The sequence below is a fragment of the Astatotilapia calliptera genome, chromosome 11, assembly GCF_964374335.1.
Source record: "Astatotilapia calliptera chromosome 11, fAstCal68.1, whole genome shotgun sequence".
NCBI classification, from domain to species: Eukaryota; Metazoa; Chordata; class Actinopteri; order Cichliformes; family Cichlidae; genus Astatotilapia; species Astatotilapia calliptera.
The window spans coordinates 17,494,155-17,507,627 of record NC_137432.1 but is presented as its reverse complement, the minus strand read 5'-3'; the positions used below and the strand labels follow the sequence as shown (position 1 = coordinate 17,507,627).

The window sequence follows — 13,473 nt, the reverse complement described above, 5'->3', positions numbered from 1 at the left end:
ATGGATGGAGTTTGAAGACACAAAATTTGTCTGATTTCTTGGAAAGATAAAATAACAAATCTTTATGCCACTCACAGAAAAAGAATATCAGAAGCAAGGCCCAATAGCAAACAGGACCATTGTGGAAAGGTTATTTCACTCTTAGTTAATGATGATGATAATTATAGCAACTTACTGATGATTTTGAGATCCCTGGTGTCATAAAGAATGTGCAAGAAGTGATTAAGATGAACAGATTTGGGTCACAAATGATTTCTGTTACTTACTTACAGCGCGTACCTTTAAATATACCGAGCTACATTTGCTAGGCAGAAGCTGTGCTATTTATAGTGGTGGCAGTACTGTAATGGACATGTTGGGAACTGCTGTTGCTGTTCATCACATATTTAGTGAATAAGCATTTCACTTAAATTGTTCTCTGCCGTCGTCCTCCGTGTCTGTTTGATGCTGGTTAGCCTGCGGATGCCTCCAGATGAGCTTCACATTAATGATGTGTAGAATGAAGCCAGTCTGGTCAGTCTTTGTGATGCGGCTGTGTCTCTGCTGGCGTTTGTGAGGGGAAACCGCCTCTGTATGTGCGCCTGTGCCTCTGTGTGTGTTTGTTTGGTGGCTGTGCAGCAAGTGAAGGTAAATTGCTGTGATTATGTGGCAGTAATTGAACAGGGATGGTGTGCTTAATTGAGTTGTTGTTTCTTGATGTTTCTCTGTAGTAGCAGGAACCACCGAGCTGACAGGTGCCTCGTCTCGTCTCGCCTCGCCGGGATGAGGGCTTTTTTTTTCCTTCCATACTATAGGCTTTGTTGTGTCTTCTTTAAAAAATATGTGTGTGTGCATTTGTGTGTTTGTGTTTAAATGTTCAAGCAGGTAGAAGAAATTATGGGGTTTGTGAGATGGTTCTGTGAGCTTCTACAGGTTATTTACATAATATTTGTACAGATTTATGGCTTTAAATGTATGCCTCTGTATATGAGTCTGTGCATGCGTGTCTTTCATGTATGGGCTCTATGGAAGAGGGATGGTGTGCATGCATCCTTGTTTCTTTGCATGTGCTGATTCTGTGTGTGCATGTAGCTCTATCTGATCTGCCTCCTGGGCTCTGTGGCCCAAATCAAATGGTAGGAAACATCAATTTCACCATTCCGTTTTCCTCCTCCCCCTTCCTCTCCTCCTATCTCCTTGTATAATTTCTCCTCTCTTCTTCACTTCCTCCCCCCTCTTCAGCCTCTCCTTCTCTCCTCCCCTTTTCGATGTCTTTCTCTCTGCGGAAGTGTGATTACGTTGCTCCTCTGAGCACCAGTGATCTGAGGGTTCAGCATGTTTATATGTGTGCGCGTGTGCGTGTGTGCACGCGTGCTTGTTGACTGCTTGGTGATCTGAGCAGCCCGGCGCTGGGTATTGTGCAGCGCAATTCACGGACGATGTCTCCAGATGAATGCCTCCATTCACAATTACAGCCTCTCCATTAGCTGCAGCCCTCACCGCCTTGTTGTTGTCTTTTCTTCCTTCGCTGCAAAAGGGAAAAAAAAAAAGAAAAAGCAATTAAAGCAGGACAAAAACAAGCTAGAAGAACACAAGTGATGTACCTGGAAGAGAAAAAAAACAGCAAAGGCAGGGGGAGTTGGGAGTGTTTGAGAGGTGGGGGGCTGATTCTTCAGTCGGGATTCACACTACACACTATCTCTGTTTTATTCTCAAGGAAAGCTTGTGGATTTATTTGAACATTTGTGCATGAACTCAGTCCCCTCAACTACAAATACTCTGTCAGATATATATTTTTCATTTTGCTGTTTGTGCTGTAAGTGACTCTGTCCTGCAGTTTCATCCTTACAGGGATCTTTTAATACACAGAAAGCTGAGAAGCATCCTCTAAGTTGAGGACAGACTAGTGCTTTTTATGTGTGTGTGCCTCTATTACTACAATATTATACTCTGTAATATGATAGAATACATGCTTCCTGCTTTTTTTCTTTCTTTTTTTAATTCTGCAAAATGATTCTTACACATTCTTTGATATTATTAATGCAAGGAACAGATGGATATGTTGTGTCACTGCGCTTACTTATTCTAACTAAAGAGGATGATGTCAGTGAGATAAATGGAAAGGCTGGATTGCATCTTCATGCAGGGAATCCCTTTTGAAGGGTAGACAGTTTGAGTCTGACACTGAAATGGCAGAGTCTGCCGCTAACAATGAAAACTCCTGCATGACTCTCTTGGCTCACAGTGAGCCCTTGGTGGGGTGAAGGCAGTGAGTCTGTGTTGCAGTATCTCACCGAAAACAAAAAAGTACTGTAAATTTTCTTGTTGAGTAACAGAAGTATAAATTCAAAAATCTGGTTTTAAATCAGCTGCTGCTGATTTTAATATCAATCTAAATAAGGGCTCTTTGGAAGAACAAGAACTCCTCCTGCAAGTAAAACCCTGCATATAAAAATATTGCACAACAATGGATGAAAATAACAGTTTGTAAACTGTAACAAAACAGGATTGACTCGATAAAATCTTCTGATGTATGTGCAAAATGAAATTGCAAGGCAAATATCACCCAATATCATTTATTTTAGCAAAACTGCCTGAATAACATTTTTCTGCTACTAACCTCAGAAATGGTAAATGGACTGGTTCTTATATAGCGCTTTTCTACTCTATCTGAGCACTCGAAGCGCTTTATACAACTTTTTCATTCACCCAATCACAATTTTCTAGGTTTTCAGTGCTACCTAACTAGCATTCATACACATTCACACTCCGATGAATGCATCCTTGGGCAAGATATTTGGCATGCAGACTGGAGCACTTAGTAGGTGACCCGCTCTACTACCTGAGCTAGAGCCACTCCAGCACACTTTATGTATTTACAGACCACAGAACCGTTCCTGTCTTATTTTAAAAATGAAATAGAAACATATTTGGCATGTACTGTAGATAGAAACATAGGTAGTGAGGCATACAGCAATCTAATTGTGCTTCTATTTTTAACTTCAGAGGGACCCCTGCAGAGTGTTGTGTCCATGGGGTTGAATCACCCTATCCCTCATGGGTGGTTGTTCCAGAGGGACCAGTCCCCTCCTATGGACCTGCTGCAGTGGATCTACCAAATGGAGAGGGAGAAGAAGGTGCGAGCTGCTGATATCGCCATGTCACTAAGAGGAAAGGTACAGTATGGCGCACAGAGCTGGAACACAGACTCTCCACACATCACAGGCACCATGATTTACTGTTCCAATAAATCACTTGCGTCGCCTAATTTCCTATGGATTTCAATTTCCCCCTGGACATATCTGCATTGATCAACTTCAGGTATAAGGATGTGCCAGGCGTCGCTCACTGTGACACTGAAGAATGGCTCACAGATCTCTGTCAAGGGTGTTTCTGTGTGTGTGTGTGTGTGTGTGTGTGTGTGTGTGTGTGTGTGTGTGTGCGCGTGTGTGCGCGTGTGTGTGTGTGTGGATAGGGGGTAGAGCCGTGGGATTTGTGCACATGCAGCATTTCTATTGAGCGCCGTCGTCGTCACTGTCGAGGCTTTAGGATACAAATCCTTGAGTGTGAGTAATAACATCTGAAAATGTCAGAATCATACAGGCAGAGATAAGGATCAGACAGTTGAATCGGGACTCCAGATATTGTTATTCCCATCATATCTGCTCGTAGTCTAGGCCTGATTATGAGGAACAATTAAATATCATTCTGGCTTCTCCAACAGTTGTTACTGCAGAAAAAACACCAGGGTATAACGCTCCTTAGAAAATTAGACGACATTTTGCGGTCTACTTAATCATTGCTCCAGCCCCAGCGTTTGAGCTGAAACAAATTCACAAGCCCCTGTCACTGTCCTTTATGCTGCATTATCAGGCCAATTACAGCCTTGACAGAAGTGTGCCGCCGGACGACAGGTAGCTGTTTGCATGCACACATTGCTGCCCGACGTGTCCTTGCAGGGGTACACGGTCCCCGGGCCTGTAGATGAGTTTTGAGCCGGTGTTAGGAGGCAACGGCAAGGCCTGACAACGTCTTTACCCCGAGTTCCTCCCCTAGAGGCAGATCTGAATGGATTGCAGAGGCAAGGAGGAGAAATAAATTGGAGAAAAGGATAAATCGATGCTTGGCGGAGAGGCAAACAGACCTTCCAACCCCCGGCCCAGAGACACACACACACATGCACGCACACACACACGCACACTCGTACCACAGCGTGGCTTTTTTTCCTTGGGCTGTATTGGATTGGTATGCAGAGCTGAGGAGAGAGACGCTCAGAAAAAGACTTGGCCTACAAATGATGTCCTTTGTTTGATCCATTAGGTTGGGGGGGGGGACTGGTTGGTTGGGGGTGGATGGGGAGGGTCGTCCCACGGAGACGGTGGAAGGGCTGGGAAACAAACGTCTCTGTCTGTGAGCCTCTCCCTCTCTCTACTCACCAGCATCTTCTCATCTCAGAGAAGAGAGAAAGATCAGCTCGAGGAAAAGCTGGTTGTCGTCTGTCTGCGGTGATGTGTTGGAGGGCAGAAAGGATGCAGTGTAGGTGTGTGCGCCTATTCGCTTGAATATGCTAAATTTACCAATCTGAAGCTTTTCATCTGGAGGTTGTTTTTATTCTTTTTTTTGTGGTCGTGGATTTTTCTATTTGTTCATCGTAGTTGTCGTCCTTGCTCTTGGATAACAGTAACACTTCGTTCACCACCATCATTTCTGATCTGAACTGGGAACTCTGTGACACAATTACAAAACAAACAGTCTGACAGATATCTTTGGGTTTTCATTTTAATATGTATATATATTTTTTTAAATAAAGCAATCAAGGTTGATGCCAAAAAATTTTTTGTTAATTGAACAATGAATGATGTTAATACACAGCAAACAACATAAACCCGAAGTTGCTGTTGCTGTTGAATCGTATTACCTCTGCCAACAGGTAATGTGATCGGTTGAGTTGGTCTGTTTTCACGCAAAGTTATTGCAATTTTATTTTTTTGTTTGGTGTTGTCAAGAAAATATCACAATCTGGTCTCTGTTCTAAGTTCTTACTTTGGAACGGGTTTTAGCCTTAGCTGAGGTTTGCAGCATCACACTGCGCTTGTTTGATAAGTTATCAAGGCATATAAATACTGCAAGACTGTAATATAACATGGCAGTGCAGAGAGAAACACTCTGATGTAAGAAACAGCATCATGAGTTTGGACTGGGTGCTTCATTTGTTTTCACCCATGTTAGCAGCATAGCGGTATGAGCTGAAAGGTCAGTAGGGCTGGGAGTCAGTCCATATATGCGATCAACTACAGGATGGATTGATTGATGATGATTATGTGCCGAAATGTTTGTATTCTGTCTGTTTTTCTATAGCATTATCATCAAGCCAATAATTTAAGGTGGCAGGTTCACAAACAATAACCTACAGTAGAAAATTAGCCATATTCCCGTTAGCCTCATTTGTGCTTAGCAAATGTTAACGAATTAGCATGCTAACAGCGACAAACTTAAAAAGCAGGTGTTCTCCTTTCTGAAACCCATGTAAGTTGCAGCAAGTTTCCATCAAGCCTTCATATTTAATATTATGAATGGATCTGCGTGTATGAGAGGCTCTTTGATGCCCACTACTTAGAGCATCAGGCCAACATAACTCTAAAAACCGATTCATAAGATGCTCTCAAATCCAAACTTCAACCTCCTTCCAGTTATTTATGCATCCATTTTGCTCCATCACCCCTACTCTGGTCTGTACTCTACGCTATTTCTGACTCTTTTTGGGAGGCATGCATTTTTCTGAGCTCTCCACCAAGCAACGGCACACAACGCCATTTATTTTAGCTTGGGAGTTCTCTTTTCACTCCGTGTCTTTTTATAGTTTTGTCGTTCATACTGTACTCCCCGCTGTGCTTCTATTTTCATGAATGCTGTGAGAAATAATTGAAAGCACCGTGTATGGTGCCGTCTGTTGCAGCGCTCCCACTTCCTCATGCCTTGTAAATACTGTATCACTAAAACCCCCGCTGTAAGCTGCCGGCTCGGGATTCCTCACAACTCTGAGACGTCAACACTCACTGAAAACTTGAGCCAAGATCAAATCGTAACCAGAGCCTGAACGTTGCTCCTGTGGACAGAGCCAGCGTTTGATTGATTTCAAATTCAGCTGTTTGTCCTTGCCTTTTTTCTTGCAAAAACAGAGTTGAATTGGATTCCTCTGAACAGCTCGTGGCCCATTTCCTCTGTGTGTTTTCTCAGCTTTTTGACTTCCATAAGGAGGGGGAAAAGGATGTCAAAGGAGTCGCGACTCCTGCTGCAAGTGGTGGTGGTGAGAAGTGCAGCAGATGGAAGCCCACAAGGAGCCTTAACAAGAATAAATAACGTACCATAGCTACTAAAAATAAAATATTGCTTATTAGAAATTAGAGTTTCTCTACTGGTTTTGCACATGAATGCAGCTTGCTAGTGTAGCCGAGTGCTGCTCAGCCTGTAAAGACATTGGTGTCACGGTGAGGAATAACTTTAAGAAGCTGAAAAATATGGTTCATTACCAGGTTGGAAGAAATCTGCATTATGGGAAATGCAGGAATCAGTGTATTTTCGCTTCCCTCACACAACAGAGCCATATTTTGTACATATTTTGTTTGTCTTTAACATGAAACATCTGTTTCATTAACCAGATGGGAAAAACTCGAGGAGACAGACCGGTTAAGTCGAGCCTGACATCTAGTCTGGCTTTCAAGGTAAGCTGCAACCCCCACCAGTCCTAAAACACAGGTTATTTTTATAGTTTGGGTTTTTTGTGCTTTTTCTGTTAGGGGGGGTGAAGACTGAGGAGTGGAATAGATGAAGGGAAAATGATTTGATTTAATGAATTCGAGGAATGTGAGTTTGCACGCTAGACACATGGCACTCTGCCCATTTGGCCACCAGAATGCTTTATTTTTTTTTTCATAATAGATATGTGGTTGGTCTTTTTGTTTTTGTTTTTGTTTGTTTTTTAACAGCTGAAACAATTATTTAATTGAATTGGCAACTATTGTGATATTCAGTTAATTAATTAAAGAGATTTTTCCCTATTGAAATGTAACCCACTCAGGTACAGCGTTTTCGATTGTAGGAGAATTTTCATATTATAAAATTACCCAATAAGTGAACTGAAGAGCAAAATCAGACCCTAGACTGCTATCTTATGACTATTTACACTGTCCCACAGATACTTGACACACATGTTGCCCAGAAAACAAGACCTACTGTTGAGAGGGAGCCTCCTGAAACCGAGACCTTCGGGGACGACGCGGATGAGGAGCGCAGGTCCTTGCCCTCACAGAAGATCCAGGATGTCGGCACAATCAAGCGTTTTAGATCCAACAGATGACGGATCTGTGAGCAGAAAGGCGTGAGAGGGGGCGGGGCAGAGGGAAGGGAATTAAAAACACAACCATGAACCATAGTTTCGTAAAGACTGTAGTTTTCCACAGTGCAGAAAAGCCAGTTAATCATGAATCAAGTCAGCGTACTGTATTTTGACTTTGTGGCCTCGGTATCAGCAAAGATGACTTATTGTAGGTCGGCTTTGAAACCCACTTTCTCGCCTACACAAACCCCAAAACCCTGTTTCTGAAAAACAAATAGCTCCAGCAGCGCTCGTCTCCGCCCCCCAACCCCCGATCCCACTCCTGGTTTGCCTTCGGAAGTAGCAAAGGTTAGTGGAAGATATGTTTGTCTTTTTCCACTTCAATGAAGGGTGAATTCAGCTCTGTGCAATAAGAAATGGATTACCCCGTTCATTAAAGGGGGCTGCGTCACTCCTCATTGAGTTGGACAAATAACAAATTAATTCCTAGCCGCCTAATTTCTCTCTGTTCTCCACTGAATTCCCAATAACGTCGAATTACTGATCACAGCCATGTGAGCTCTCTCAACTTTCTATCAATTCATTAAAATTTTTGCCACAGTGGAGATACTGCTGAGGAGGATCTCTCCCTTTTTTCTTTTTTCTTTTTTTCCCATGCATGCTTCCTTTAACACCACAAGCTGTATACAAACAGAAAGCAAGTGAAGTGTTAATATTAGGAGATTAAAAAGACCAGGAAGCGTTACAGAGAAAGTTACTTTCACCCCGGGCGGTAAACTTTTTTTTTCTTTGCCAGTCTAGTGCAGGTCTGTTGGTGGAGGTGTTTTGTAAAGTAGCAGTAGTGTATTGACAGGGCAGTATTGATGTTTCAATTAGAGCAGCGTTACATAGTGCTCCAGCATGGTAACACGGTGCGTCTTCTGCCATCTGCTCTGCCTCCACGTCTGACGAACGAGGCACGTGGGGCTAATCGAGCCGCACATGAGCGATGGGGCTGCGAGATCTTCCGCGCACACACTCGCGCGCGCACACACACACTTATCCTGTACACACGTCCTTATGCAGAAAAATAAGGGGGGAAGGACGATGGAGAGCTCCTCAGCCCTGCTGTTTAAACAGCCTTCAGAAAGCCTGTGATTCCTCGCTTCACATGTGCCACAGGAGAAGCCAGCAGGTTATTTCCCCGACAAGAAAACGGGCAAAAGCGCCAGATGCACAAGTTAAAAATCTTCAAAAAAAAAAAAGAAGCTCATCTGATAGAAAGAACAAAAAATAAATAAATAAAAGAGAGAGAGAGATCAGCTTCTGCCAGGTTTTCTCGTGCTGGGACAGCCTGAAATAACAGTGTGTATTATGCCTGGCATTATTGCCTGCCAAACCACACGAATCAAAGACCTCATTGTGTGGATTACCTCGTTAATCTGTTGATGCCATTGACTAGTATTGCAGGTGCTAATGTGCCAGGTTTTTTTTCCTCCTCTTTCCTCCTCTCTTCTCTTATTGGGGAGGTGTAGCGTTAGGTTTGTAATCTGTTTTAAATGCTTTCTGGGGAATGAGACGCACTGAAAGCCAGCCAAGAGAGCTCTGCTATCATGGAGCGCTTTCTCTTAATACAGCACACAGAGGGGGACAGACTGACTGAGGCTGCGGCGCCTGTGCCAACGGGGACGAGCTAGCGAGCTACACGCCCCACGCCACTTGTTGAAATATATGACTGCATGAATAATGAAAGAGGAAGAGGGAAGTGGTATTGCTAGAGCAGTCCCACAATGACATCCATCACAGGAATGCCTCATTGCTCCTCTTCTTCTGTTTCCTCCTGCAAAAAGAAAAAAAAAAGGAGCTCCAACTTGTGTCTCTTTGGAGAAGCTAACGGGAGCTGAGCTCAGTTGCCTGCCCGAGCTGATAGACTTTAGAGGTGAAACCAGAAAGAGAGGAAGATAAAGAGGCAGAGAGAGAGAAAGACAGAGGGAAAGGGGACAGAAAGAGAGGTAATCCTTGCTTTTTTTTTCAGCTCCCCGGGGTGGTCTCTTCATCCAAGGCCTCAAAGAGGGACAGAATACACGTCCCTGCTACAATGAAGGGGACCCACAGGGGATGTTGCTATCAGTGTGTGTGTGTGGTGGGGGTGCAGCTTTAAGCAGGCCTTTGAGTGGCCTAATTGCATTGGAATACAGCAGTCTGAGAGCTGGCTCAGATCACGGCGGGCTGCTGGAGGGGTGAGCGCCCGCACCTCGACAGCCACACTCAGCAAAAGAGCCCCGGCACAAAGCACACAATTAATGCTGTCCCTCTCGTTAACTCTCTCCCCACTTTTTGTCCTCTCCTACTTTTCTCTCATTCTCCTCCTCCTCACCCCCATACCTTCGTCTCTCGCTCTCCTCTCCCTCTCTCGCTCCTCCCTCCCGCCTCAGTATGTCGTCACTCACCCACTGTATTAATCCTCCCATACAGCCTGTCAGTCTCCCTCGTCTTTGATGCACACAACAATTACAGTAAGGATGAAAGGCGTGGGTCGGCTCTCGTTATGCAAGATTCGAAACGGGCCTTGGCGAGAATTATTGACATCCGAACAGCTAATCTGAAATAAAACTCTGTTATTACTTCGAAGGAAGTGATCTGTGCTCGCTGCATATATTTCTGGCTGTATATACTCAGGATTAGGGGATCTTATTTTATTGCATAAATTAAAAATAAGGCATGTACTTTATTTGTATTTAAATGAGCCCACACTGATTGTATTCTTCTGATCTGAAGGTTTTGTATCAGTTCTGCTATCAGCTAAAGTCAAGGCAGCTGATAAATGCAAAGTAAACAGATTTCCATTTCATCACGATTGTTCCCCAAAGATGACACCACGGTAGAGCAATAATGCTCCAGCGGGGACTGTTTGTATCTTTGCGGCATTAAACACAAAGCTGTTACAATCTAAATGTGCTTCATTGGATTTTATCTTTTACAAAGAAAGCCTGGATATCATACAGGAATCTAGAGGTGTATTATATTAGAGATAACCGTGATATTTAAAAAAAAAAAGATATATCAATATTGTGCTAGTAATTCATAGGTGGTAATGCTGCAAATAATTGTTTTTTTGTTGTGTGTGTAAACATTTGTCCACTGGTATTTTGAGTTTGTTTCATTTAAACTATGAAAAGTCATAGATTATTTTCAATGATAACATTATTTACATTACTTTAAAAATATATTTTCTACAGATGTTACAGTATTGTTTCTATATTTTATTATAAATCATCAAACTAAATTCTAGTATTTTCTGATATTGATTAGACTTTTAAATACAAGGTAAAAAAAAAACGAATCAGATTTTCAAATATGAATATCTAGTGACTGTTTACGGCTTCTAAGGTAACCATATGAATCTTTTTGGATTTTGGACTGTCGGCTGGACAAAAATAAATGTTTATGACGGGAATTAAATTAATTTAATTTAGCAAGTTGTTCCACACATAAAGTTCAGCAGCTTCACTGAAGGTTTATTTTAGACTGAAATTTCACTGGAAAAAAAATTAAACAAAACAAGTTAACCTACTGGACACAAGATAACGCATCTGCATCACCAAGAAGCCTGTTTTCAGTGAATGGAGGCTTTCAAATCACATCACACCAAAACTGCATACTGAGTTGTGATTGGCTTTCAAAATGATGATGTCATGAATTGTTTTTTTATACTGTGCATGCATATGCAAGGCAGGTTTAAGGTGAGCACAGCCAAACCTAACCATACCTGTCAGCACATGGGTGTGAAAACCTTCCTACTGCACACACACACACACACACACACACACACCCCACTGTGTTCTGGGCTGTTTGTGTTCTGGAAACTGATAAGTAAGTTTCATTAGTTAAGACTGTGAAAATAATCATGATTACAAATTTCTTTCTGAAAGGTCTGACACGTTAAGGTGCTGTATCCTCTCTCTGCAGTGGGCGGTGGACATACTTTTCATTACACGGGTTAATATAATCGTTCTTTGGCGTTCACAGACAGCGAAGAGTGATTGGGCCTCGCCTTCCTCTCTCCCTCAGTTTGGACCCCAATGTCCTCGTCTTTAAATAGGACTCAGCGGACTGAGATCGTGGAACAATCAGTGATTTAAAAAACATATCATACTCAACCAGCCCCTCCTTTGATTTTCTTCATTACACGAGCCGTGTCTTAATAAAATCAAATTATTTCCGCTCACAGGACGCTTTCTGGTGAGAAATTGGCAGAGGGATGTGAGCTGATGTATGGGGAGACAGTCGCCTAATTAGAGCGTTAGAAATTGAATCTTTACAGCACACGGGTCATATAATTATCCTACTGTTAATTTAACGCTTACATTCTCTACTGTTCATTTTTATTCCCTTAAATGCAGTTTGGCAGCGACCTCACTGCGTCTCGGTGCATGAGAGGAAAGGCAGCGTGGCCCCTAACGCTGGCCCCTCTGTGTGATTGAATAACTACGGACCCTGCAGTCCAAATAACAAGGCTCGCATCATTTATGCATTGTTAAGCCACGTAATTGAAACGAGCCATAGTTTGCATATTACGCCATTAAAATAATGTGCTTTGCGTTTCTCCCAACACGACTATTTAAGCCTGTGTGGCGATGTGGTAATTCCTTGAATTACAGCCTAATTACCACAATGTTCTTTTGATTTGGCCGATTTCAATGTTACACCACAATAATGTTCAATATTACCAGAATGAATTACTGAGCCGTGCCTGGAAACTTTTTCCTGGTATGACTTAAATCCTGGCCTCTTCATGTGCTGTCGGTGCAGCTGGATTCACTCCTATGAAAGATTATTAGCCTCTGAAATGAGATCCATTAAAGGCCCAATCAGTAATACTTAATTGAAGAGCCCGAGTGATACATGGAATACGAGGATTTTGCGTGTGTTTTTGCTCTTCATCATCACTCGCTTTATGCTGCTGCGTATTACTGATGTAAACAGACCATCAGAAAGCATTGTAGCAGTTGTCCACTGTTTATCTCCGCAATGAATCAGGGCTGATGGCAGTTTTCTTTCTTTTTGAAAGTTTGCTGACAAAACATGTATTTACTATACAGCTAACAGTCTCAAATGTATTCTAAGTTGGTTACGTTACTTGTCTTTTGTTCATATTTTGTGGCATAAAAGATCAGAAATGAGAATTTTGGCCACTTAAGCGACATCAAAGCGCAAAGAAAAAGTTGTAGTACAACTTAAATCAGCATATGAATTGAAACTGCAATTCAGGTCATAGAGAAGCGACATTTTGCAATTAGCACTTGCTCTTTGTTGGATGGCCCTGCATTGTTCCCAGACCTTTGTCTATATACACGACATGTGTTCCTGTGTGAACTTTTTGAATAAATTAACATCACTAATAATGATTTGTGAGCGTGAATATTCACCATTTGTGTTTTCGTTGCACGGCTAGAATTTTTTTTTTTTTTTTTTTTTTTTGGGAGGGGGGGGGTGAAAAGTATTTCTTTGATAATTGCTTTTTTATTGCCTCTTAATTTTACTGCAGGTCCAAAGTTATTAAATAAAATGTTTAATTACAGTTTGAGTCATTTGCATACTTTGAAAGTTATAAATTGTGGATATTGAAGAACTGCCTGCGTTGATTTATAGGTTTAATTTGTGGCCAGTATGTATGACTTTATTTCTGGTGGACTGAATTGTTGTAGGCCATAGACTAACCAAAGGTACTGTTAATTGCACACATGCAGCAGGAATCATTAATGTCTTCTAACATGCAGAATTACTTCCTCAGAAGTTAGAAAGTTAAACATGTGCCTCTGCCAGTGAAAAATGTCCAAGATGTGTTTGTCATTTTTTCACAGTTTGCTTTCTCTCAGCGGAGTGTGAGGAGCAGCTTTGAGGACAGACATAATCTCTCTCATCTTTTTTTTTTTTTTTTTTTTTGCTTTTTCTAGCCCTTTCTCCCTCTCAGGGCCCTGTGCTCTTTACTCCTCCCTCCTTTATCCCTGCAAAAGCTTTGTCCCCGCAGTAGAGAGCCTCTCTAAATAGAGGCCTTTAGATAGTCCGGGAACAGGGGTGGGGGAGAGCTGCAGCGATGCAACTGCTGTTGTTTCATTTACCTCTCCCTATGGCAACCAGCAGCAGTTGGCCAGGAATGTCCCCTCTCTGGACAAAGT

The 13,473-nt window shown here is 42.3% G+C and overlaps 1 protein-coding gene across 1 annotated transcript in view; it reads left to right on the top strand.

The window, feature by feature from the left end:
• LOC113031917 (furin-like protease kpc-1) overlaps positions 1-10,248 on the top strand; it is a 211,816-nt gene extending 201,568 nt beyond the window's left edge. Inside the window, exons 17-19 of the mRNA XM_080308280.1 lie at positions 2,986-3,155; positions 6,639-6,701; positions 7,175-10,248. Coding sequence (XP_080164406.1) covers positions 2,986-3,155; positions 6,639-6,701; positions 7,175-7,336 — 395 coding nt within the window. The 3' untranslated portion in view covers positions 7,337-10,248. The remainder of the gene's footprint in view (positions 1-2,985; positions 3,156-6,638; positions 6,702-7,174) is intronic.
• The last annotated feature ends 3,225 nt before the right edge of the window (positions 10,249-13,473 follow it).